The 27,364-nt window shown below is 43.6% G+C and overlaps 2 protein-coding genes across 2 annotated transcripts in view; one reads left to right on the forward strand and one right to left on the reverse strand.

Annotated features, from left to right (window-relative positions):
* LOC132780894 (excitatory amino acid transporter 5-like) overlaps nucleotides 1-15,570 on the reverse strand; it is a 43,232-nt gene extending 27,662 nt beyond the window's left edge. Inside the window, exons 1-2 of the mRNA XM_067473606.1 lie at nucleotides 15,458-15,570; nucleotides 9,847-10,215 (exon numbers count right to left, since the gene is read on the reverse strand). Coding sequence (XP_067329707.1) covers nucleotides 9,847-9,999 — 153 coding nt within the window. The 5' untranslated portion in view covers nucleotides 10,000-10,215; nucleotides 15,458-15,570. The remainder of the gene's footprint in view (nucleotides 1-9,846; nucleotides 10,216-15,457) is intronic.
* On the forward strand, nucleotides 15,335-23,833 carry POLE4 (DNA polymerase epsilon 4, accessory subunit). The gene is made up of 4 exons (XM_060784756.2): nucleotides 15,335-15,546; nucleotides 17,552-17,636; nucleotides 17,729-17,770; nucleotides 23,548-23,833. The coding sequence occupies exons 1-4, from the start codon at nucleotides 15,358-15,360 to the stop codon at nucleotides 23,559-23,561; spliced, it is 330 nt and encodes a 109-aa protein (XP_060640739.2). The 5' UTR covers nucleotides 15,335-15,357; the 3' UTR covers nucleotides 23,562-23,833.
* The last annotated feature ends 3,531 nt before the right edge of the window (nucleotides 23,834-27,364 follow it).

Consider the following 27,364-nt stretch of genomic DNA (forward strand, 5'->3'; position numbering starts at 1 on the left):
ACAGCCAAGGGGCCACCACGGAGAAGGAAGACCCTGTCTCTTGTCCTCGCCAGTTGCACCTGCGAAAAAGGTGGGACTGAGAGCACAGCCTCCCCAGATGATCTAAAACTCCGAGATGGTTCATAGGGAGAGATACGTTCAGACAGGTAAGCTGGGCCGGAACTGTTTAGGGCTTTATAGGTTAAAGTCAGCACTTGAATTGTGCTTAGTAGCAAATTGGCAGCCAGTGGAGCTGGTGTAACAAGGGAGTTGTTTGCTCCTTGAACGCTGCTCCGATGAGCAATCTGGCTGCCACCCGTTGGACCATTTGCAGCTTCCGAACAGTCTTCAAAGGCAACCCCATTTAGAGTGTGTTGCAGTAGTCTATACAGGATATAACCGGAGCATGAACTAATGTGGGAAAGTCTGACTTCCCAGCTATATTTTACCTTGTTCACGTCAGCATATTTTCAATTTTAATCTATTACATTTGGCCTGGCCATTTTTAAAATTGTTTATGTCACTATTGATTGTTTTTTGTTTATGTGATTTATATGATTTGTATTTTATTGATTGTTTATTGATGTTGTGTTTATTGATGTTTTGTTTGATGTAGTTTGGGTTTGGCCTCATGTAAGCCGCACCAAGTCCCTTGGGGAGATGGTAGCGGGGTACAAATAAAGTTTATTATTATTATTTAGTATTACGGCCGCAACTGGCGCACAAGTTTTACTTGTGTGAATGCTCCCCTTGCCACCGTCGAGACCTGGGGTTCCAGGCTCAGCAATGAGTCCAGGATCACTCCCAAGATGTGAACCTAAGTCTCCAGGGGGAGTGTAACCCCATCCAACACACGCTGTAACCTTATGCACTGTTTGGCCTCTGTCTTGTCAGGATTCAATTTCAATTTGTTCGCCCTCATCCGGACCGTTACAGCTGCCAAGCACTGGTTCAAGACCTGAACAGCCTCCTTAGCAGCACATGGACAGGAGTGATTAACATTATCTGCATACAGATGACATCAAAGTCCAAAACTCCAGATGATCTCACCCAACAGCTTCAAGTAGATGTTAAAACAACATGGGGGACAGTATTGATCCCTGTGCGACCCCCACAGGACAATGGGTGCAGGGCTGAGCAGGTGTCCCCCAACAACACCTTCTGGGAACGGCCCTCTAGGAAGACTGGAGCCACTGCAGAACAGTGCCCCCAAGGCCCATTCCGACAAGGCGATCCAGAAGGATACAGTGGTCAACAGTATTGAAGGCTACAGTGTGTATGTGTGTATATGTATGTATGCATATATGTATTGTGTGTGTGTGTGTGTGTGTGTGTGTGTGTATATATATATATATAGAATGAGATATAGGTGTGTCATAGAATCCTAGAGGTGGAAGACACCTACAAGGGCCATTCTGTCGATGCTCTGGTCTCCCATTGGAATAATGAGTTGACTAGGGCAATAGACACGATCGCTCCGGAGTGCCCCCTCTTAAGTAACCGAGCTAAACCTTCTCCTTGGTTCAACGAAGAGTTGGCAGCGATGAAGCGAACAAAGAGGTGGCTAGAGAGCGTGTGGCGGAAAAAGCTTTGCGAGTCAAACCGAACACGCCTATGCCTTTATTCAAGGGCGTACGGCGCGGCAATAGAGGCTGCACAAAATTCTTTCTATTCGGCTAATATTGCGTCCGCAAGGAACGGTTGTTGAAGCCCACCTTCCAGGATGGGTCCCCTGACGACTCGGCAGCCCGCTGTGAAGCTTTTGCTCAGTACTTTGCGGACAAAGTCGCTTTGGAACGGGACCGAAATAACGATATTCTATTTACATACCTTTCTACTGCAGCGAGAATGGTAGTAGCAAAAAAATGGAAGCAAAGTGAATTTGCAACGAAAGAAGAATGGCTAAATAAAATCCAAGAAATTAAGGGCGTGGATAAATTAACGTTTGCCCTAAAAGAATCTTATGGTAGACCAATTATAAAGACAAATTGGAAATTGGTGGATGATTTTCTCACTGAAGAAAACAAACTGAAAAAATAACAAAAAGAAAAGGAATAGTAGGACACAGGAATGCAATATAGAAGAGGCAGGAATTAGAAGAAAAGAAACATTAAGATTACAACAGAAGTGGAGTGGAAGATTTTCTACAGACATAAGGAAACAGAAGAGTAGAGGATAATCGGAGAAGAAGATTGGAAGCTGACAGAACCCCCCCCCCTCACTTACACCCCCTTCACACTTCCCACTTCCCCCTCCCCTTACCCTTCCCCCCTCCCTTTTGAAATTCTATGTATAGATTGGCCAGACATCACCCTACCCCTTGGTTTTATGTACAAGTAAAGAGAAAATGTATTTAATAAAAAATATACAAAAAAAATATACATCCTTGAAGTGACTGGACTGACCTTGAAGGAGCTGGGGGTGGTGACGGCCGACAGGGAGCTCTGGCGTGGGCTGGTCCATGAGGTCACGAAGAGTCGGAGACGACTGAACGAATGAACAACATACCAAAAAAAAAGTCGCTTTGATCCGTTCAGGCTTTGACACCATGTTAACGGCAGTCTCTGAGGATGTAACACGAGCACCTGCTTGTACAATTTTGATGGATTCCTTTCAATCTGTTCAACTCGAGGATGTCAACAGGATTCTTGGAGAGGCGAGACCAACCACGTGGATCCTAGACCCCTGCCCATCCTGGCTGGTAAAGGAAGCCAGAGGGGGTTTGGCAGAGTGGGTGAAGGTGATGGTTAATGCCTCCCTTCGGGAAGGCAACATTCCAGTCAGCTTAAAACAAGCTGTTATAAAACCGCTGTTGAAAAAGCCATCACTGGACCCCACTCAATTTGTCAACTATTGGCCAGTTTCCAACCTCCCCTATTTGGGCAAAGTCCTGGAACGTGTGGTGGCCTCGCAGCTCCAGGAGTTACTGGTAGACACGGATTATCTAGATCCGGTGCAGTCTGGCTTTAGTACCGAGGCAGCCTTGGTTGCCTTAGTGGATTATCTTCGCCGGGAACTGGACAGGGGGAGTGTGTCCCTGTTGGTTCTGCTGGACCTCTCTTCGGCCTTCGATACCGTCGACCACGGTATCCTCCTGGGACGCCTCGCGGGAATTGGCCTTGGGGGTACTGCTTTGCAGTGGCTCGCATCCTTCCTCGAGGGGCGCTCCCAGAAGGTGTCACTAGGGGACTCCTGCTCAACTCCACGGCCATTGTTCTTTTTTAAAAAAATTATCTTTATTAGAATTTTCTTAAAATACACAATAAAAAAACCCAAAAACATGGCATAGAAAAAAGGAGAGAAAATAGAAATAGAAAAAAAAAGAAAAGAAAAAAAGAGAGAGAGAAAAAAGAAGTAAAAAAAGATGATTTGACCTCCTGGTATCTTCCGAAAGTCTTCTGTATGATCTTATTTTTCTATTATTTTTATCTCTTCATTTCTTTCCCTCTTCTTATTACATTACAGTCTTATTTGTCATTTTCAACACACAATTTTTTTTCTTCTTTCTTAAATACTCAGTGACCTTTCTCCAGTCCGTTTCTTTTCTTCTAATCTCTTTATTTTTCAACAGTAGGAAGGTAAGCTTATCTAGGTTTCTAATATCTAGCATTTTTAGTATCCAGTCGTCTTCTTTTGGTATCTCTTCTTGCCTCCATTTTCTGGCATAACACATTCTCGCAGCGGTTAAGGCTAAAAATAAGATTTTATCTTTGTCCTTCTCCAAATTTTTACCATATATTCCTAATAAGAACAAATCGGGTTTCAGTGGGATATGTATTTTTAGCACGATTTGGATTTCTCTATGTATTTTCCTCCAATATTCTCTTGCTTTGCCGCATGACCACCACATGTGGTAATATGAGCCTTCTTTCCTCTTGCATTTCCAACATGTCGTGCTGGTGTTGTTATAAATTTTTCCTAATTTTTTCGGGGTCAGATACCACTTTTGTGACATTTTGACCCAATTTTCTCTGAGGTCTGTTGCGTAAGTAAATTTTAGTCTTTTCTTCCATACTTCTTTCCATTCTTCTTTTCTGATATTTCTTCGTATATTTTCATTCCATCTTTTCATGTAATTTTTTTCTTCTTTTGCTTCCATATGCCATTCTAAAACTTTTTTTGTATATCTTTGTTATTAATTTCTTTTCTGTTTCCATAATATTGTCCCAAAATTCTTTACCCTGTGAGAAACCTACTTTTTTATCCAATTTAAATTTCTCTTTAATTTGCCAATACTGGAGCCATGATATTTTCTTGTCAATCGTATTTAGTTCATGTTGTTCCTTTATCACTATATTCCCTTGGTTATACTTCAAAATCTCTTTATAGACTGGCCACTCATTCCACCCCAGGCATCTCCTCTGCCCCGCTTCTAAGGGTGATATCCATAATGGTGTTTTGTTATACATTTGGATTTATATTTTTCCCATACTTTTAAGATTGCTGACCTTGTAAAGTGATTTCCATTTTTTTCCCTTTTCCTTCCCTTTATACCAGATATATAGATGCCATCCTCCTCTTAGATCTATACCCTCTAATATTAATAGTTTCTTTTTCTTTAACATTGTCCAATCCCCGGCCCATACCAAAGCACTTGATTCGAAATATAATTTTAAGTCTGGGGCTGCCAATCCTCCTTTTTCTTTTTGTTCTATCAGATTGTTGTAGTGTATTCATGGTTTTTTATTATTCCAAATAAATTTTGTGATGTCTCTGTTCCAATCCTTTAATAACTTCATGTTTCTTATAATTGGTAGGTTCTGAAATATAAATATCATTTTTGGCAAGATTTTCATTTTGATTGTTGCGATTCTCCCTAACAATGATAGGTTTAAAATTTTCCAGCTTTCCAATTCTTTTTTAATCTCTTTCCATTTATTTATATAATTATTTTGTAATAAATGCAAATTTTCGGCTGTCAGAATAATCCCTAGGTATTTTATTTTTGATACTATTTGTATGTTCTCTTGTTCCTTCTTGTCAATATTTTTTGTTATTGCTTTTGTTTTTTCTAAATTTATTTTGAATCCCGCCACTTCACCATAACTTTTTATTTCCTCTAGCCATTTTCCTAGCTTATCTTTTGGATTTTCAATTATACAGATTATGTCATCAGCAAAAGTTTTGTATTTATAATCCTGTCCTTATGTCATTCCGCAGGAGCCTAAAGACATGGTTATTTGAGAAGGCATTTAACTAAGTGCTACAACAATTGGCATTGACGACTGGAATGGAATATGGATTATGAGATTGGCTTATGATTCTACGATGAGACGGCGCGGATGATTTAGTGTAATTATATGATTGCTGTATTATTGATAGTTATGTTGATATTTCGTTGTGCTATTGCTTTATTGTAAACTGTGTTTTTATATGTTGTACACTGCCGTGAGTCGCCCTAGGGCTGAGAACGGCGGTCAACAAATGCAGTAAATAAATAAATAAATAAATATCCTAGCCCCGACTAGTTCTTTTTTCTCTCTTATTCTTTTTAATAGGACTTCTAATGTTAAGATAAATATTAGCGGAGACAAAGGACAACCCTGTCTGGTTCCTTTTTCTATTTGTAACGTGTCTTTTTCCTGTCCATTAATTATTACTTTTGCCTCCTGACTTTCATAAATTGCTTCCACTGCATTCTGGAAATAAAAGCCCATGTCAATTTCTCTCATCAAGCATTTAAAAAAATTCCAATTTACGTTGGAACGCTGCGCGCTCGGTGGAAGAGGACAACATCCCAGGTATAGAAGGAGTGTACCGAGGTCTTCGGTCCCAGGTTTACGATAGCTGCGCTCCCCTGCTAGAACCTCCGAACAAGCTCAAAGACTCCATGGCCATTGTTCTGTGGGGTCCCTCAGGGCTCGGTACTGTCCCCTATGTTGTTCAACATATACATGAAGCCGTTGGGAGAGATCATACGGAGTTTCGGGGTTTGGTGTCATCTGTACGCAGATGATGTCCAACTCTGTTACTCCTTTCCACCTGCTACTAAGGAAGCTGTTCAAGTCCTGAACCGGTGCTTGGCGGCTGTAACGGACTGGATGAGGGACAACAGATTGAAACTAAATCCAGACAAGACAGAGGTACTCCTGGTCAGTCGAAAGGCCGAACAGGGCATAGGGTTACAGTCTGTGCTGGATGGGGTTACACTCCCCTGAAGGCGCAGGTTCGCAGCTTGGGAGTGATCCTTGACTCATCGCTGAGCCTGGAACCCCAGGTCTCGGCGGTGGTCAGGGGAGCTTTTGCACAATTAAAATTTGTGCGCCAGCTGCGCCCGTACCTTGGGAAGTCTGACTTGGCCATGGTGGTCCATGCTCTGGTTACATCCCGTTTAGACTACTGCAACGATCTCTACGTGGGGTTGCCTCTGAAGACTGCTTCAATCAGTCCAAAGAGCGGCAGCCAGATTGCTAACGGGAGCGGGGTAGAGGGAGCATACGACTCCTCTGTTACGCCAGCTCCACTGGCTGCCAATTAGCTTCCAAGCACAATTCAAAGTGTTGGTTTCGACCTATAAAGCCCTAAACAACTCCGGCTCAATTTACTTGTCCGAACGGATTCTCCCCTATGAACCATCAAGGTTATTAAGATCTTCCGGAGGGGCCCTGCTCTCGATCCCACCACCTTCACAATCGCGTCTGGTGGGGACGAGGGACAGGGCCTTCTCGGTGATGGCTCCTCGGCTTTGGAACTCCCTTCCACTAGAGTTTATTTATTTATTTATTTATTTATTATTCGAACTTATATGCCGCCACTCCCCTGTGGCTCGGAGCGGCTTACAAGAATGACTAAAATCTAACACAATTTAAAAACAATTTTAAACAATTTAAAAACAGAAATATCAAAAATCAAAGGCCTGTCGAAACAGGTATGTCTTGCATGCCCTGCGGAAAGCCGATAAGTCCCGCAAGTCACGGACTTCAGATGGCAGAGTATTCCAGAGTGATGGCGCCATTGCTGTAAAGGCTCTGCGTCTGGTTGCTGTTAGACGCAAGGTCTTGACACTGGGAATTTCCAACAGATCTTGGTCCTCAGAACGGACGGATCTCTGGGGTTGGTAGGGGGTGAGGCGGTCCCTCATGTACATTGGCCCCAGACCACGCAAGGCCTTAGAGGTGAGTACCATCACTTTGAAAGTGATCCGGTGCTCAATTGGTAACCAATGCAGCTGTAGTAAGATTGGTGTTATGTGGCATCTCATCGGAATTCCCGCAAGAAGCCGAGCAGCTGCGTTTTGTACCAACTTGAGCTTCCGGATCACCGACAGAGGAAGGCCAATGTAGAGGGCGTTACAGTAGTCCAGTCTTGAGATGATCGTAGCCTGGATCACCGTAGCTAGGTCGTCCCTGGACAGGTAGGGGCCAGCCGTCTAGCCTGCCGCAGATGAAAAAAGGCGGTTCTGCTAAAGGCGGAGACCTGGGCCTCCATCGTCAGCAGAGGGTCCAAAAGGACTCCCAGACTCTTTACCAATCATGACGGGTGTAGTGCCTCGCCATGCGGGGTAGGCAGCTGGATATCCCACTGCCCGGTCGACCCAGCCATAGGATCTCCGTCTTTGCTGGATTCACCCTCAACCTGCTGGCACGCAGCCATCCTGTAACGGCCTCGAGGCACTGATGGAAACAATCGGGTACAGAGTTTGGTCGGCCTTCCATCTTCAGCACAAGCTGAGTGTCATCGGCGTACTGGTAACATTCAAGCCCAAAACCTCGAAACAGCTGAGCAAGTGGTCGCATATAGATGTTAAACAACAGAGGGGAGAGAATGGCCCCCTGAGGAACCCCACAAGATAGAGGGGACCTCTCGGAGACCAGACCTCCCCTCTCCACTCGCTGTCCATGGTTGTGAAGAAAGGAGGACAGCCAGTTTAAAGCTCTCCCCCTGACTCCAACAGCAGCAAGGCGTTGGGTCAAAAGATTGTGGTCGACTGTGTCAAATGCTGCTGTGAGATCCAATAACACAAGCAGCGCTGACCCGCCCTAATCAAGCTGGCATTGGAGGTGATCTGTGATGGAGACCAGCACAGTCTCTGTCCCGTGCTCCGGACTGGAAGGGATCTAGTCCGGCTGTGTCGTCTAGGAATTGCTGCAACTGCTCCGCTGCTGCCCTCTCAATCACCTTGCCCAGGAATGAGAGATTTGAAACTGGGCGGTAACTGGAGGGAACCGAACAATCTAAGTCTGGTTTCTTCAGCAGGGGAGAGACCACCGCCTCTTTTAAACCCTCTGGAAAAACTCTTTGCTCAAGGGAGCTGTTTATAATCTTCAACAGAGGGTCACGTAATCCCTCCAAGCAGGATTTCACCAACCAAGAGGGACACGGATCGAGGGAGCAAGTGGTCGGTCTATCTGCAGCTATGAGCCTATCAACAGCCCCTGCGTCCAGTGGGATGAACCAGTCGAGGATGGGCCCAGCAAGTGGCCACGGAGTCTCAAGTTCTCTCACTGTATCAATTGTGGCGGGGAGGTCCCGGTGAAGTAGCGAGATCTTGTCTGCAAAATAGCTCTGAAAAACCTCGGCTGAAGGGGCCTGGTCACCACTTTTTGGGACAGTAGGAACCGTCGTTAGAGATCGAATTATTTTGAACAATTCTGCCGGGCGTGAGCTAGCAGATGCTATCAAAGAAGCATAATATGCTCACTTTGACTCGGTGACAGCATGCTCATAGGATTCCCTAAATGCCTCATAAGCTGATCTCGCTGCTCCGTCACGGAGTTCTCGCCACACGCCCTCTAGCCGTCTCTTTTCCTGCTTCATCAGTCGAAGTTCCTCGGTGAACCAAAGAGACCGATTTCGGTGGGGTCGGAGAGGGCATCTAGGGGCAATCTCGTCGGGTGCATTGGATAGCCTAATGTTCCATGTGTCCACCTGCACATCGATCAAGTCGCTGGCAGGCTCCAGATCCCTCAGAGCATTCCGGAACCTACTGGGTTCCATAAGTCTCCTTGGGCGAGCCCAAATTGGCTCGGCGCCCTTGCAGGGTGGGTAGGCATGCTCTCAGAGCACAGTGATCCGACCATGGAACCTCTATTGTGGAGGCTTGATCTGATTAGATCTGCCCCTTCTCTCCTGTCGTTTAGAAAACTACTAAAAACCTGGCTTTGGAATAAGGCATTTGATGATTGAGTCAATAACCTTTGTGCACACGGAAGGATGGTGATGAATTGTAACTCTATTTGACGACTTGGCTTATGTAATGTGATGATGTTTTTATTGTATTTTTCGGTTTTTAATGATGATGTATTGTACTGTTTATATTACTGTATTTGAGTACATGCTGTAAACCGGCCTGAGTCCCTCTCCGGAGGTCGAGAAGACCGGTATATAAAACTTCTAAATAAATAAATAAATCTAGTCCAACAGGAAGGCACCATTCAAGCCTTCCCAACAGATGGCCATTCAGTGAGATATAGGATTGATATATATACAGACATAGAATAGATATATCATAGGATCTTAAGAGCTGAAAGAGACCCTAAGAGCCATCCTGACAGATGGCCATTCAGCCAGATATGATGTGTGTGTGTGTGTGTGTGTGTGTGTAAATAAGAGCCCCTCACTCTTTTGCAGGAAGACACACCATCTGACCTTTTCCAACAGATGGCCATTCATCCATAGCTATGACTGAGATATATGTTTGTGTGTGTATGTATGTGTATATGTATGTATGTATGTATGTGTGTGTGTGTACGTGTATATAAAATCAACGTATCATAAAAAGAATTGGAAGGACCACATGGCCCTGTTGTTTTTGCATGGCCAGAGGACACCACCCGATCCCTCCTGAGAGATAGACATTCAGCCACAGCTTCGAGCTCTATACACACACACACACACACATATCTGTCTCAACGATCCCATACTCACAAGGTCAGAGAGCTCCAGGCGGCGGAGCAGGAATCCCACGCCGCAGCCGGTGACCACAGAGAGCAAGGAGAGGACCAGGAGGCCGTTCTTGGTCCAGAAGACCCGCAGGCCCCTCCGGATGCCGCCCAGGGCCCGCTTGAGGCGTTCCCACATGGCGCTCTCCGCAAAGGGGGACGGCTCTGCGGGGCATCATTGGGGAGCCTGCCGTCCCACCAGAGGAAGCATGCTCCAGCGACACCCTCCTCTCCTTCCCTTTCCTTCCTTCTTTTCTGGGCTCCCGAGCCTTCCTTGCTGTCCCCTTGGGCTTAAGGGGAGAGTGACGTCTTGAGCCGGCTTTGGGCGAAGGAGGCACTGTCATAAGTCCTGTCCCTGCGGGAAAAACAAAGGTCTTAGTCTTAAGGGATTGGCAGGGCAGGCAGGCGGTCAAATATAGATCTCAATGGGGGAAGGACGGAGAGAGGGATGCACTCTGCACATGGCCAAGAAGAGTAAGAATAAGAAGAATGGAGAGGGATGAAATCTGCATAATAATAACAACACTAACAATAATATCAGAGAGGGAGGGGTGAAATCTGCATAATAATAATAATAACAACAACAACAACAACAACAACAACAACATAGTAAAGGTAGTCTCCTGACATTAAGTCCAGTCATGTCTGACTCTGGGGTGTGGTGCTCATCTCCATTTCTAAGCCGAAGAGCCAGCGTTGTCCGTAGACACCTCCAAGGTCATGTGAATTGGAAGAGACCTGGTGGGCCACACAGTCCAATCCCATTTTGCCAACAAGCAGGAATATCATCTTCAAAGCCTCCGACAGATAGCCATCCAGCCTCTGCTTCAAAGCCTCCAAAGAAGGAGCCTCCACCACAATCAAGGGCAGAGAGAGAGTTCCACTACTGAACACCTCTCACAGTTAGGAAGTTCTTCCTCATGTTCAGGTGGTATCTCCTTCCTTTCCTGTAGTTTGAAGCCATGGTTCCATTGCGTCATAGTCTCCAGGGCAGCAGAAAACAAGCTTGCTCCCTCCTCCCTATGACTTCTCCCCTCATATTTATACACAGCCCTCATAATGTGTCCTCTCTGCCTTCTCTTCTGCAGGCTAAACATGCCCGGCTCTTTCAGCCGCTCCTCATAGGGCTTCAGACCCTGGATCCTTTGAATCGCCCTCTTCCTCTGGACACATTCCAGCTTAGAGTCAACATCTCCCTTCAATTTGGTGCCCAGAATCAGACACAGTGTGATTCCAGGCAAAGTGGTCTGATGAAGACAGAAGAGAGGGGTAGCATGACTTCCCTGGATCACTAGACTCCTCTTGATGCAGGCAAAAATCCCATTGGCTTTTCAAGCTGTTGCATGACATTCCTGGCTCATGTTCCCCTTCCTCCTCACGAGGACTTCAAGGTCTTTTCCCCACGTCCTACTGTCGAGCTAGCCATCATCCCCCATTCTGTCTCTGTGCATTTCATTTTTTTCTGCCTGAATGGGATATCTTGCATTTGTCACTGTGAGAAGGATGCACTCTGAACATGTTCAGAGGCAACCCAAGGGTGGATAATAATAATAATAATAACAACAACAACAACAACAACAATGGAGAGGTGCAATTGCGTAATAGTAATCCTCATCATATCAGAGAGGGATGCACTCTGCACATGGCAAATAATCATCATCTTTGTCGAAGGCTTTCATGGCTGGAATCACTAGGTTCTTGTGGGTTTTTTCGGGCTATAGAGCCATGTTCTAGAGGCATTTCTCCTGACGTTTCGCCTGCATCTATGGCAAGCATCCTCAGAGGTAGAGACCTCTACCTCTGAGGATGCTTGCCATAGATGCAGGCGAAACGTCAGGAGAAATGCCTCTAGAACATGGCTCTATAGCCCGAAAAAACCCACAAGAACCTAATCATCATCTTTATTTATATCCTGTCATATCAGAGAGGGATGCACTCTGCACATGCTCAGAGGCAATCCCAATGAGGGGAAATAATAATAACAATAATAATATTGCAAAAAGAGGGATGCACTCTGCACTATATTAATAATAATAATAATAATAATAATAATAATATAGAGAAGGATACACTGCATAATAATAAGGGAAGGATGCACTGTGAAGAACTTAACGGTGAAAGAGAGCTTTTCAGCAGTGGAACTCTCTCCCTCTCTGTCCTGGAGTATGATGGAGGCTCCTTATTTGGAGACTTTGAAGCAGAGGCTGGGTGGCCATCTGTGGGGGGGGGGGGGGGGGCTTTGAATGTGATTTTCCTGCTTCTTAGCAGAATGGGTTGGACTGAATGCACTCTGCATAATAATAATAATAATATAATAATGAAGGGAGGATGCATTGAATAATAATAATGACAGATGCACTCTGCATAATAATAATGATGATAATAATGAGGGAAGGATGCACTCTGAATAACAACAACAATAATAATAGAGAGGGATGCACTCTGCATAATAATAATAACAATAATAAAGAGAGGGTTGCACTGAATAATAATAATAAAGAGGGAAGGATGCACTCTGCATAATAGTAATAGGGAGAGATGCACTTTATATAATAATAATAATAATAATAATAGAGGGAGGGATGCACTGAATAATATTAGGGAGCGTTATATTGTATTATTTCATTATTATTATTATAATTATATTACTATATGTATTATTATTATACCATTATATTAATACTTTGTGTTGTCATATTACAATATGAGCATCACCCCCTCAGAGTTGGATATGACTAGTCTTAATGTCAGGGGAAACCTTTACCTTTACCTATACTATGTTACTATATTATCATTGTTATATTCTTCTCTATACCTCCCTGTCTCCCCCTATTCTATGTCACTATACACCTGTATTATTAATTTTGTTATATTAATAATTCTATGTTATTATATCACTATTATTATCTTCTTCTTCCCAAGAGCTCTATGCCTCTCCATCTTCTATGTTATATCATTATATTATTATATTGCTATATTTATTAATTAATATTATATGGTGTTATATTATTATATTACGATAAAGCAGATTACAGGAGCTGTCTTCATAGACCTGTCAGCAGCCTATGATACTGTGAACCACCGCCTCCTCCTGAGAAAAATGTATAATATCACAAAGGACTAACACCTCACCCGCCTCATAGGAAACCTGCTACAAAACAGGAGCTTTTTTGTTGAGTACCAGGGCCAGAGAAGCAAATGGCGGAAACAGAAGAACGGCCTGCCTCAGGGGAGCGTGCTTGCTCCATCCATGTTCAACATCTACATAAATGACCAGTCACTGCCAGAAGGGACAGAGAGCTTCACCTATGCTGATGATCGTGCCATTACTGCTCAAGCAGGGAGCTTTGAGATGGTTGAACAGAAGCTCTCCGAAGCTCTAGGTGCCCTTACTGCCTATTACAGGAAAAATCAGCTGATCCCTAACCTATCAAAAATACTGACATGTGCTTTTCATCTCAAGAACATACAAGCATCCCGAGCTCTGAGGATCACCTGGGAAGGAATCCCACTGGAGCATTGCAGCACACCCAAATACCTGGGAGTCGCTCTGGCCTGTGCTTTTACCTACAAGAAGCACTGCCTGAACATCAAGCAAAAAGTGGGCGCTAGAAACAATATCATACGAAAGCTGGCTGGCACAACTGGGGAATCACAACCAGATACAGTGAAGACATCTGCCCTTGCGCTGTGCTACTCTGCTGCTGAATACGCATGCCCAGTGTGGAACACATCTCACCACGCTAAAATAGTGGATGTGGCTCTTAATGAGACATGCTGCATTATCACGAGGTGTCTGCGCCCTACACCACTGGAGATATTACACTGTTTAGCCGGTATTGCACCACCTGACATCCGCCAGGAAGTAGCAGCCAATAATGAAAGGACCAAGGCAGAGACATCTCCAGCTCATCCCTTGTTTGGGTATCAGCCAGCACGACTTAAATCAAGAAATAGTTTTCTAAGATCTACAGAGACACTCGCTGGAACACCTCAGCAAGCGAGAGTCCAAAAGTGGCAGGCTCAAACCCAGAACCTGAATCAATGGCTGATACCAAATGAGAGACTCCCCCCTGGGCACACAGAAGACTGGGCGACTTCAGAGGCACTCCAAGTGGTCAGATACTGGTCAAAGGACATTTAATCAACTACCAAGCTTGCAAACTCTGTTTTGTCTGTTTGTTAAAATTTGTTAAAAATGTAATACAATTATCTGGTTGATACTGACACGATAAATAAATGATAAAGTAATTATATTTACTATATATTTATTATATTAATATTATACGGTGTTATACATATATTATATTATTTATTATTATATTAATATTCTATGTTAGGGTATATAATTATTATTGACAAGTTAGAGAGTTGGGCCAAAACTAACAAAATGAAGTTCAACAGTGACAAATGCAAGAGACTCCACTTTGGCAGGAAAAACGAAATGCAAAGATACAGAACGGGGGACAATGCCTGGCTCAAGAGCAGTACGTGTGAAAAAGATCTTGGAGTCTTGGAGTTTAACTTGTGGACAACAAGTTAAACATGAGCCAACAATGTGATGTGGCGGCAAAAAAAGCCAATGGGATTTTGGCCTGCATCAATAGGAGCATAATGTCTAGATCTAGGGAAGTAATGCTACCCCTCTATTCCGCTTTGGTTAGGCCACACCTGGAATATTGTGTCCAATTCTGGGCACCACAATTCAAGAGAGATATTGACAAGCTGGAATGTGTCCAGAGGAGGGCGACTAAAATGATCAAGGGTCTGGAGAACAAGCCCTATGAAGAGCGGCTTAAGGAGCTGGGCATGTTTAGCCTGAAGAAGAGAAGGCTGAGAGGAGATATAATAGCCATGTATAAATATGTGAGAGGAAGCCACAGGGAGGAGGGAGCGAACTTGTTTTCTGCTTCCCTGGAGACTAGGACGCGGAACAATGGCTTCAAACTACAAGAGAGGAGATTCCATCTGAACATTAGGAAGAACTTCCTGACTGTGAGAGCCGTTCAGCAGTGGAACTCTCTGCCCCGGAGTGTGGTGGAGGCTCCTTCTTTGGAAGCTTTTAAACAGAGGCTGGATGGCCATCTGTCCTGGGTGATTTGAATGCAATATTCCTGCTTCTTGGCAGAATGGGGTTGGACTGGATGGCCCATGAGGTCTCTTCCAACTCTTTGATTCTTTGATAAACGATAAAGTAATTATATTTACTATATATTTATTATATTAATATTATATGGTGTTATGCATATATATATATATATATATATATATATATATTATATTATTATATTTATTATTATATTAATATTCTATGTTAGGGTATATAATTATTATTGTGATCTTTTTCTTCCCTAGAGCTCTCTGACTCCCCCTAGAGAGCTTTGGCGGGAAGGGCCAGTGAAAGCCGGGCAGAGGGGGCGTGGCTTCCCGCGGCATGAAGGCGGGGCCTGAGGCCTTGATTTGCGTACCGCGTGGCGCAGGCGCAGTAGCGGCCAACATGGCAGCAGCGGTTCCTGAGGTAAATGTCGCGGCGGCGCTTCCCAGCGAAGAACCGGAGGCGCCACCCACTACCGCAACGGCCCGCCCGGCTCGCTTGCCTTTGTCCCGGGTGAAAGCGCTGGTCAAAGCCGACCCGGATGTCAGCCTCGCCAGCCAAGAAGCCGTCTTCATCTTGGCCCGCGCTACGGTGAGACTGAGACTGCGCATGCGAGGGGTGGAAGGGGGCAATCGCCTGGCCAATCAGAGCGTTCGTTTGCTCCCGGTAGGCGGAGACTGCGTGTGGGCGTGGCTACCCCCGCGCGCTTTTTAATGCTGGCCAATCTCGCCGCTGTGGGCGTGGCCAATACCAGGGTGCAGGGGGCGTGGCTGAAGAGAGGGTGGCGTTGTTTCACCAACAGGGGGCGCGCGTGCTTTCCTTGAAAAGTTTGGGAAAGTTTTCACTGTATTGTCGAAGGCTTTCATGTCTGGAATCACTAGGTTCTTGTGGGTTTTTTCGGGCTATATGGCCATGTTCTAGAGGCATTTTCTCCTGACGTTTCGCCTGCATCTATGGCAAGCATCCTCAGAGGTAGTGAGGTCTGTTGGAATTAGGAAAAAGGGTTTATATATCTGTGGAATGGCTGGGGTGGGGCAAAGAGCTCTTCCCTGCTGGAGCTAGGTGTGAATGTTTCAACTGACCACCTTCATTAGCATTTGAAGGCCTGGCTGAGCATGGGAAAATCTTCTGTTGAGAGGTGTTAAGATGTGCCTTGTTGTTTCCTCTCTGCTGTTTTGCTGTTGTAATTTTTGAGTTTTTTAATACTGGTAGCCAGATTTTGTTCATTTTCATGGTTTCTTCCTTTCTGTTGAAATTGTCCACATGCTTGTGGATTTCAATGGCATCTCTGTGTAGTCTGACATGGTGGTTGTGAGAGTGGTCCAGCACTTCTGTGTTCTCAAATAATATACTGTGTCCAGGCTGGTTCATCAGTTTTCACTTTTTGAAGAATTGCATGTTTATTGTATTGTCGAAGGCTTTCATGGCCGGAATCACTGGGTTATTTATTTATCGTGTCAGGAGCAGACCAAACAGTTGTGTTTCATTTTTTAACAAACAAACAGAACACAAAGTTTTCAAGCTTGGTATTCTATTAAATAGGGGGTGTCATAAGGCTCACCAAAGGACACCAGAAAACACAGTATTTTTGTTGGTCATGGGTGTCTCTGTGTGGGAAGTTTGGCCCAATTCTACCATTTGTGGGGTTCTTTGATTGTAGGGGAACTATAAATCCCAGCATCTACAACTCTCAAATCTCTATTTCCCCCAAACTCCATCTGTGTTCATATTCAGGCATATGGAGTATTCATGACAAGTTTGTGAGAAGCCATTGAAATCCACAAGCATGTGGACAATTTCAACAGAAAGGAGGAGACCATGAAAATGAACAAAATCTGGCTACCAGTATTAAAAAACTCTAAAATTACAACAGCAAAACAGCAGAGAGGAAACAACCAGGCACATCTTAACAACTCTCAACAGAACATTTTCCCAGGCTCAGCCAGGCCTTCAAATGCTCATCAAGGTGGTCAGTTGAAACATTCACACCTAGCTCCAACAGACAAGAGTCCTTTGTCCTACCCTGGTCATTCCACAGATATATAAACCCATTTTCCTAATTCCAACAGACCTCACTACCTCTGAGGATGCTTGCCATAGATGCAGGCGAAACGTCAGGAGAAATGCCTCTAGAACATGGCTCTATAGCCCGAAAAAACCCACAAGAACCTAGTGATTCCAGCCATGAAAGCCTTCGACAATACATTAAATCCTTCATTGTTTGAGTCCGCAGTGCTCTCTGGATGTAGGTGAACTACAACTCCCAAATTCAAGGTCAGTGTCCACCAAACCCTCAGTTTCATCATTGGTGGAGTTCAGAATGCGCTTTGATTGTAGGTGAACTATAAATCCCAACAACTACAACTTCCAAATGACAAAATCAATTTTTTCAGTGATGATAACTCCTTGCATTAGTAGGTGTCTTGTGGCCAAATTTGGCAGCATAATTGCGGATTTTGAGTTAGGATGTCACTCAAAACGAATAGAGCATTTTTTATACATAGATAATAATACAATGTATCATGATGCTATAATAAATAATATAATACAAATATTATATAATAACAATCTCTATCTCTCTCTATATATATTGCAGGAGCTGTTTGTGGAGACCATTGCCAAGGACGCCTTCATCTTTGCCCAGCAAGGCAAGAGGAAGACCCTCCAGAGGAAGGACTTGGGTGAGAAATAATACAGAAATAATAATAATACAGAAATAATAATAATAATACCTCCTTATTAATTCCATTTTTGTTTTATGCCTCACCTGCAGACAACGCCATTGAAGCCGTGGACGAATTTGCCTTCCTGGAAGGTAAGCGGCCCATTGGAGTCAATACTGGGTTGCTGTGAGTTTCCTGGGCTGCCTGGCCATGTTCCAGCAGCATTCTCTCCTGTCATTTCCTCAGAGGTTGTGAGGTCTGTTGGAAACTGGGCAAGTTGGGTTTATATATTACTTACTTACTTACTTTACTTACTTAGGCGATCCCTCGTTGGACGAGTAAGATGGTCTTCCATGATGGGTTTCTTTGTGGATTCGTAGGAGGCAGTGGAGCCCTATTCTTGACCCGCATCTTCTCCCACGGTGAAGGCATTGGTTTCCAGGCATTGGTTTCCTCCTGGCACATTTTTCTCTTTCACCCTCCACTCATGCCTCCTCGAATTCTGCAGCACTGCTGGTCACAGCTCACCTCCAGCTGGAGCGCTGAAGGGCCAGGGCTTCCCAGTTCTCAGTGTCTATGCCAGAGATTTTAAGATTGGCTTTGAGGCCATCTTTAAATCTCTTTTCCTGTCCACCAACGTTCCGTTTTCCATTCTTAAGTTCGGAGTAGAGCAACTGCTTTGGGAGACGATGGTCAGGCATCCAGACAACGTGGCCGGCCCAGCGGAGTTGATGGCAGAGGACCATCGCTTCAATGCTGGTGGTCTTTGCTTCTTCCAGCACGCTGACGTTTGTCCGCTTGTCTTCCCAAGAGATTTGCAGGATTTTCCAGAGGCAGCACTGATGGAATTGTTCCAGGAGTTGCATGTGACGTCTGTAGACAGTCCACGTTTCGCAGACATAGAGCAGGGTTGGGAGGACAATAGCTTTATAGACAAGCACCTTGGTATCCCTACGGATGTCCTGGACCTCAAACACTCTCTGCTTCATTCGAGAAAATGCTGCACTTGCAGAGCTCAGGCGGTGTTGTATTTCGGTGTCGATGTTGACTTTGGTGGAGAGGGGGCTGCCAAGGTAGCGGAAATGGTTAACATTTTCTGGGTTTATATATATATATACCTGTGGAATGATGTCCAGGATGGGAGAAAGAACCCTTGTCCGTGTGAGGCAAGTGTGAATGTTGCCATTGGCCAACGTAAGTAGCATTAAATGACCTGTAAAATCAATCAGTGAGGGGAATCTGCATAGAGGGAGCCTGGCCTTTGTTGCCTGGAGGCACCCCCTGTGGAATAATGTCCAGGGTGGGAGAACGGACTCTTGTCTGCTTGAGGCAAGAGTGAATGTTGCAATTGGCCACCTTGATTAACATTGAATGACCTTACAGCTTCAAAGTCTGGCTGCTTCCTGCCTGGGGAATCCTTGGTTGGGAGGTGATAGCTAGACCTGATTGTTTCCTGTCTGGAATTCCCCTGTTTTCTTGCCTCCCACTCTGGACATTTTTCCACAGATATATCAACCGCATTTTCCTAGTTACCAACAGACCTCACAACCTCTGAGGGTGCCTGCCATGGATGTGGGCAAAACAGCAGGAGAGAATGTTTCCTGAACAGGGCCACACAGCCTGGAAAACTCACAACAAACCAGTGATTCTGGCCACGAAAGGCTTCGACAACACATAATTAATACTATTGTCTAGATTATGATGATGATCATAAATGTATTACATAGTTTGGACAGTTTATTTCTCTGCCACATTATTCACCTTCTGGTCTTGTCTATTTTAGATTATAATAATATATTATATTATATACTAGCTGTCCCCTGCCACGCGTTGCTGTGGCCCAGTCTAGTGATCTGGAAAATAAATTAATAAGAAAGTGTTGGTTTCTAATATATGTAATTCCTTTCTGCTTGTGAGTAAACAGTATTTCGTGTTGTTTCTTTGTCAGTGTTGATGTGGAGAGTGTCTGGTTTGCCTACTCTGGAACATGCCACATACCATAGTCCTCCTTTAAGGGTCTCTTTCAAATCTATGATACCATATCTGTGTGTGAGAGAGAGAATCATATCTATCTATCTATATTTATGACTGGATGGCTCTTTGTCAGGAGGGCTCTGATTACATTTTCTTGCCCTGGTGAAGAGAGTTGGACTGGATGGCCTTAAGTATTCTCTGTTGGTCATGGGAGTTCTGTGTGGGAAGTTTGCCCCATTTCTGTCGTTTGTGGGTTTCAGAATGCTCTGTTGGTCATGGAAGTCCTGTATGCCATGTTTGGTTCAATTCCATCATTGGTGGAGTTCAGAATGCTCTTTGATTGTAGGTGAACTATAAATCCCAGCAACTACAACTCCTAAAATGTTGAGGTCTATTTCCCTTAAACTCCATCTGTGTTCATATTTGGGCATATGGAATATTTGTGCCAAGTTTGGTCCAGATCCATCGTTGTTTGAGTCCACAGTGCTCTCTGGGTGTGGGTGAACTATAATTCCCAAACTCAAGGTCAATGCCCACCGAACCCTTCCAGTGTGTTCTGTTGGTCATGGAAGTCCCATATGCCATGTTTGGTTGAATTCCATCATTGGTGTTCAGAATGCTCTTTGATTGTAGGTGAACTATAAGTCCCAGCAACTACAACTCCCAAATGTCAAGGTCTATTTCCCTTAAACTCCATCTGTGTTCATATTTGGGCATATGGAATATTCGTGCCAAGTTTGGTCCATCTCCATCATTGTTTGAGTCCACAGTGCTCTCTGGATGTGGGTGAACTATAATCCCCAAACTCAAGGTCAGTGTCCACCAAACCCTTCCAGTTTTTTCTGTTGGTCATGGGAGCCCTGTATGCTAAGTTTGGCCCAATTCCATCATTGGTGGAGTTCAGAATGTTGTTTGATTGTAGGTGAACTATAAATCCCAGCAACTACAACTCCCAAATGACAAAATCAATTTTGGATATAAATGTGTCCAAATTTGGTGTCAATTCCCCCAGTGGTTTTTGAGTCCTGATGGTAGCACGAACTAACATTACATTTTTATTTATATAGATAGAAATGTATCAGATCGTTTGGACATTTTGGAATAGATTAACTATGATAATAAATTAATAAATACAATAATATTTAAGTGCAAGTGACTCCACTTAGGCAGAAAAAAAGGAAATGCAAAGAGACAGAATGGGAGACAATGCCTGGCTCGATGGTACAACGGGCAGCAGCCAGGTTACTAACTGGTGCGACTTACAGGGAGCGCTCAACCCTCCTGTTTAAGGAGCTCCACTGGCTGCCGTTTATTTTCCGGTCCCAATTCAAGGTGCAGGTTCTTACCTACAAAGCCCTGAACGGTTTGGGACCTGCCTACCTGCGTGACCGCATTTCTGTGTACGAATCCACACAATTTCTTCGATCATCTGGAGAGGCCCTGCTCACGCTTTCACCTCCTTCGCAGGCGCGATTGGTGGGGACAAGGGAGAGGGCCTTCTCGGTGGTGGCCCCCGGACTCTGGAACTCACTTCCCAAGGACATCAGGCATGCCCCAACATTGACAGTCTTTAGGAGGAGCCTGAAAACGTGGCTGTTCCGGTGTGCCTTCCCAAAATAAGGAAGATTCCCAGCAATATGTCCTCAGAATGCACTTTACTACTGGGTTAGGATTGACTGCGCTCCCTCATCTCTTTTAAAACTCTATACCAGATATATCCTACCTGGTTCATGCTATTACTATTACATTTGGCCCGGCCACAGGTTTTTTAATCCTTGTGTGTTACTGTTTATTGGTTATTGTTTAGATGTGATTTATATTAATTGTATTGTATTTATTGTTTTTTGTTTATTGCTTTTTGTTTTTATTGATGTGTTGTTGGGCTTGGCCTCATGTAAGCCGCTCTGAGTCCCTTGGGGAGATGGTGGCGGTGTATAAATAAAGATTATTATTATTATTACTATTATTATTATTAGTAATAATAATAATGGAGCCCCCGGTGGCGGGGTGGGTTAAAAGCACTGAGCTGCTGAGCTTGTTGATCGAAAGGTCGCAGGTTCGATTCTGGGAAGCGGCGTGAGCTTCCGCTGTCAGCCCTAGCTTCTGCCAACCTAGCAGTTCGAAAACATGCAAATGTGAGTAGATCAATAGGTACCGCTCCGGCGGGAAGGTAACAGCGCTCCATGCAGTCATGCCGGCCACATGACCTTGGAGGTGTCTACGGACAACGCTGGCTCTTCGGCTTAGAAATGGAGATGAGTACCACACCCCAGAGTCAGACATGACTGGATTTAATGTCAGGGGACAACCTTTACCTTTACCTATTATTATTAGCCATCCCCTGCCACGCGTTGCTGTGGCCCACATGGGGATAATGTAATGTTAGTTTGTGGGATTAACAGAACTCAAAAACCACTGGACGAATTGACACCAAATTTAGACACAAGACACCTAACAACCCAATGTACGTCCTTCACTCAAAAAAATTGATTTTCTCATTTGGGAGTTGTAGTTGCTGGGATTTATAGTTCACCTACAATCAAAAAGCATTCTGAACCCCACCAACGATGGAATTGAACCAAACTTGGCACACAGTTCTCCCATGACCAACAGAAAATACTGGAAGGGTTTGGTGGGCAGGGTCCTTTGGTTTTGGAGTTGTAGTTCAGCTACATCCAGAGATCACCGTGGACTCAAACAATGATGGATCTGGACCAAACTCTACACGAATACTCAGTATGCCCGAATGTGAACATTGGTGGAGTTTGGGAAAAATAGAATCTTGACATTTGGGAGTTGTAGTTAATGGGATTTATAGTTCACCTACAATCACAGAGCATTCTGAACCCCACCAACGGTAGAATTGGGCCAAACCTCCCACACAGAACTCCCATGTGGGCCACAGCAACATGTGGCAGGGGATGGCTAGTATGTATTATATAGTTTGGACAACATCCTCTCTCTCTGCCACATCTTTCATCTTCTTGTATAACGATTTTAGATCATAATATACAATAATAATAATGACTAGCTGTCCCCTGCCACACGTTGCTGTGGCCCAGTCTGTTGATCTAGAAAATAAAGTAATGAGAAAGTGTTGGTTTCTAATGTATGTAATTTCTTTATGCTTGTAGGTAAACAGTATTTCTTGCTGTTTCTTTGTAAGTGTTGATGTGCAGACTGGTTTGCCTACTCTGGAACATGCAACATATAATTGTCCTTCTTCAGGGGTCCCTTTCAAATCTATGATACTATATCTGTGTGTTTGTGAATCATATCTATCTATATGTATGGCTGGGTGGCTCTTTGTCTGGAGGGCTCTGATTACATTTTCTTGCCCTCGTGAAGAGAGTTGGACTGGATGGCCTTAAGTATTTTCTGTTGGTCATGGGGGTTCTGTGTGGGAAGATTGCCCCAATTATGTCGTTGGTGGGGTTCAGAACGCTCTTTGATTGTAGGTGAACTGTGATTCCCAGTGACTACAACTTCCAAATTTCAAGGTCTATTTCCCCCAAACTCCATCTGTGTTCGTATTTGGGCGTATTGAGTGCTTGTGCCAAGTTTGGTCCAGATCCATCATTGTTTGAGTCCACAGTGCTCTCTGGATGTAGGTGAACTACAACTCCCAAACCCTTCCAGTATTTTCTGTTGGTCAAGGGAGTTCTGTGTGCCAAGTTTGGTTCAATTCCATTGTTGATGAAGTTCAGAATGCTCTTTGATTGGAGGTGAACTATAAATCCCAGAAACTACAACTCACAAATGACAAAATCATAATTTTTGAGTGATGGTCACTCCTTGTGTTGTAAGATGTTTTGCTGCCAAATTTGGTGTGATTTCGTTTGTTGGTTCTTCTGTTTTTAAGGAACTCATTATGCACAGAGCATTTTTATATATATAGATAATAATAATACTCCATGACAGGTTCCTCAATCTTCTTCCTTTTGCCTGGTTTCAGGGACATTGGACTGAATGGAGAGAAGGAAGCAGGATGCATTGAAGTGAAACAGACTTTGCAACTCTTCTGTCTATATCCACGGAGCCCCACATCGAGGTCAATGAATGGATTCATTTGTGAAGGCGCCTTTCATTGGCAGCAAGGGAATTCCTTGTGGATGAAGGCTTCAACTCGGGTCCCACCGCCAAGCCAGCTCATTTCATTGCACACAAATATTGTTATCATTTTGTATTTGTTTTCAATGGTCTCAATGAGATTATCGTTTATTAAATTATGCTCTATTAAATTGTCTTAAATTGTATTATAGATCATTATATATGATAGAGGCTCCTAAAAGCAAAGCAGAGGCATCTCTCTGAGAAGTTTGGACTACAGTCTGGAGCGGATGTGAGAGGCAGGCCCTGTCTTTGTGGATTTGATCCTATAGGGAGATAATCCTCTATTCTTTCCCCTCTGTCTCACACCTTTCCTTCCCAAATGCTAATAATAATTAGAAGCAATTAGCTTAAAAGGCCTGCCGTCAAAGTCTGGATCTGTGGCTGGAAAAGAGCCAACCTCATTGGCAGGGTAGGCTTCTACAAATAATAATAATAATAATAATTTGGTTCATCAGAGCACCTGATGAACCAACCTGGACACAGCATATTATTTGAGAACACAAATGCTGGACCACTCTCACAACCACCATGTCAGACTACACAGAGAAGCCATTGAAATACACAAGCATGTGGACAATTTCAACAGAAAGGAGGAAACCATGAAAATGAACAAAATCTGGCTACCAGTATTAAAAAAAACTCTAAAATTACAACAGCAAAACAGCAGAGAGGAAACAATCTGGGACATCTAATCACCTCTCAACAAAAGATTGCCCCAGGCCCTGCCAAGCCATCAATTTATTTATTATTTATTTAGAAATAAATAATAAATAAATAGAGGGACTCAGACTGGTTTCCAACAACAGTATCACAATCATTTAAAAACATCACATTCCATAATGCACTAAAACATTAAAGTACAAAAATACAGTCATAAAATTACAATGGCCAAGTCGTCACAATAAAATCAAAGTTCATCAAATGCTAATCAAGGTGGTCAGTTGAAACATTCACACCTAGCTCCAACAGACAAGAGTCCTTTGTCCCACCCTGGTAATTCCACAGATTTATAAACCCTTTTTCCTACTTCCAACAGATCTCACTACCTCTGAGGATGCTTGCCATAGATGCAGGCAAAACGTCAGGAGAGAATGCTTCTAGAAAATGGCTATATAGCCCAGAAAAACCTACAACAACCCAATAATAATAATACTATATTATTATTATTATTATTATTATTATTATTATTATTATCTTTATTTGTACCCCGCTAGCATCTCCCGAAGGACTCGATGCGGCTTACACAGGCCAAGGCCTCAAAACATAGCATAAACAATACACAACTTAAAGCAAATCAAACAATAAAACAATAGCAGTAAACAATAAAAACAATACACCATAACACAATAGAACTAGGGCCGGGCCAAATATAATGGGTACAGATTAAAAATTATTATTATTATTATTATTATTAATAATAATAATAAACAAACAATAAACATTAACAAAATCATGATCTGTCAACTGCAAAAGGCCACCTTACTTGGATCTGCGCGCATCATTCAAAAATATATCACACAGGCCTAGACGCTTGGGAAGTGTTTGACTTGTGATCTTGTGATACGAAATCCATCATATATATCTCGTTTGCTGTGACATACTGTGCTTTTGTGTCAGTAAAATAATAATAATAATAATATTCTCCAATCCCTGCCAAGTGCAGACTTTTCATAATAATGATGATTATGAAGATGATAATAAATTTCTCCCATGGGGGAGGTCGCAAGGGGGTGTCAGAGGGATCGCCAAAGACCATCTGAAAACACAGTATTTTCTGTTGGTCATGGTGTTCTGTGTGGGCAGCTTAGCCCAATTCTATCATTGGTGGGGTTCTGAATGCTCTGATTGTAGGCGAACTATAAATCCCAGCAAGTACAACTTCCAAATATCAAGGTCTATTTCCCCCAAACTCCACCACATTTGCCATATTAGAGTATATGTGCCAAGTTTGGTTCACATCCATCATTGTTTGAGTCCACAGTGCTCTCTGGATGTAGGCAAACTACAACTCCAAAAGTCAAGGTCAATGCCTACCAGACCCTTCCAGTGTTTTCTGTTGGTCATGGGAGTCCTGTGTGCCACTTTTGGTTCCATTCCATTATTGGTGGAGTTCAGAATGCTCTTTGATTGTACGTGAACTGTAAATACCAGCAACTACAACTCCCAAATGACAAAATCAATCCCCCACCCCACCCCACCAGTATTCAAATGTGGGTGTATTGGGAATTTGTGCCAAATTTGGTCCGGTGAATGAAAATCCATCCTGGATTACATGACGATCCATAATAGTAGCAAAATGACAATTCTGAATCAACAACCAACATAATGTTATGGTTGGGGGTCACCACAACAGGAGGAACTGTATTAAGGGGTCGCGGCATTCGGAAGGTTGAGAAACACTGGTCTAGAGAGAAATCTATATAAATAAAAATGTAATGTTAGTTCGTGCTACCATCAGAACTCAAAAACCACTGGGGGAATTGACACCAAATTTGGACACAAGACACCTAACAGTCCAATGTATGTCCTCCACTCAAAAAAAAAAAAGATTTTGTCATTTGGGAATTGTCGTTGCTGGGATTTATAGTTTACCTACCATCAAAGAGCATTCTGAACTCCACCAATGATGGAATTCAACCAAACATGGCATACAGGACTTCCATGACCAACAGAACACACTGGAAGGGTTTGGTGGGCATTGACCTTGAGTTTGGGAGTTGTAGTTCACCTACATCCAGAGAGCACTGTGGACTCAAACAATGATGGATCTGGACCAAACTTGACACAAAAATTCCATATGCCTAAATATGAACACAGATGGAGTTTAAGGGAAATAGACCTTGACATTTGGGAGTTGTAGTTGCTGGGATTTGTAGTTCACCTACAATCAAAGAGCATTCTGAACTCCACCAATGATGGAATTGAACCAAACGACAGAAATGGGGCAAACTTCCCACACAGAATCCCCATGACCAACAGAAAATATTTAAGGCCATCCAGTCCAACTCTCTTCACCAGGGCAAGAAAATCAGAGCCCTCCTGACAAAAAGCCATCCAGTCATAAATACAGATAGATAGATATGATTCTCTCTCACACCCACAGATATAGTATCACAGATTTGAAAGAGACCCTTAAAGAAGGACCATGATATGTGGCATGTTTCAGAGTAGGCAAACCAGACACTCTCCACATCAACACTGACAAAGAAACAACAAGAAATACGGTTTACTCACAAGCAGAAAGGAATTACATATATTAGAAACCAACACTTTCTCATTACTTTATTTTCCCAGATCACCAGACTGGGCCACAGCAACGCGTGGCAGTGGACTGCTAGTATAGAAATATATATATTCTGCCTCATTTGGAAGCTTTCAGTGGCAAGTGTGGGTGGCTTGGTTTGCCTTGGTCCAGATGGCCTTTGGAGGTCCCTTCTGCAATATGCCTTTGGCCCCTTGACTTTTGCAATGATCTCCTTCCTGTCCTTTTGTTTTGCAAATCCTTCTGGGAAATGGACTTGGCTTGGGCCAATATAATATAATAGTCCTTCTAAGCTACCTTCTACCGCCTTGAGTCCCCGATTGGCTGTAAATAAATAAATAAATAAATAAGCAAAGGACTTGTCTTGAGCCATTGAGGGAATTTATGGAGGTCCCCT

The sequence above is a fragment of the Anolis sagrei genome, chromosome X, assembly GCF_037176765.1.
Source record: "Anolis sagrei isolate rAnoSag1 chromosome X, rAnoSag1.mat, whole genome shotgun sequence".
NCBI classification, from domain to species: Eukaryota; Metazoa; Chordata; class Lepidosauria; order Squamata; family Dactyloidae; genus Anolis; species Anolis sagrei.

What these genes read in the sequence shown, in the direction of transcription:
- POLE4 (XM_060784756.2), top strand. Translation starts at nt 15,358, where the DNA reads ATGGCAGCAGCGGTTCCTGAGGTAAATGTCGCGGCGGCGCTTCCCAGC. An exon ending in TCATCTTGGCCCGCGCTACG is followed by an intron (nt 15,547 to 17,551) that starts GTGAGACTGAGA and finishes TATATATTGCAG; the next exon opens with GAGCTGTTTGTGGAGACCAT. An exon ending in CCTCCAGAGGAAGGACTTGG is followed by an intron (nt 17,637 to 17,728) that starts GTGAGAAATAAT and finishes CCTCACCTGCAG; the next exon opens with ACAACGCCATTGAAGCCGTG.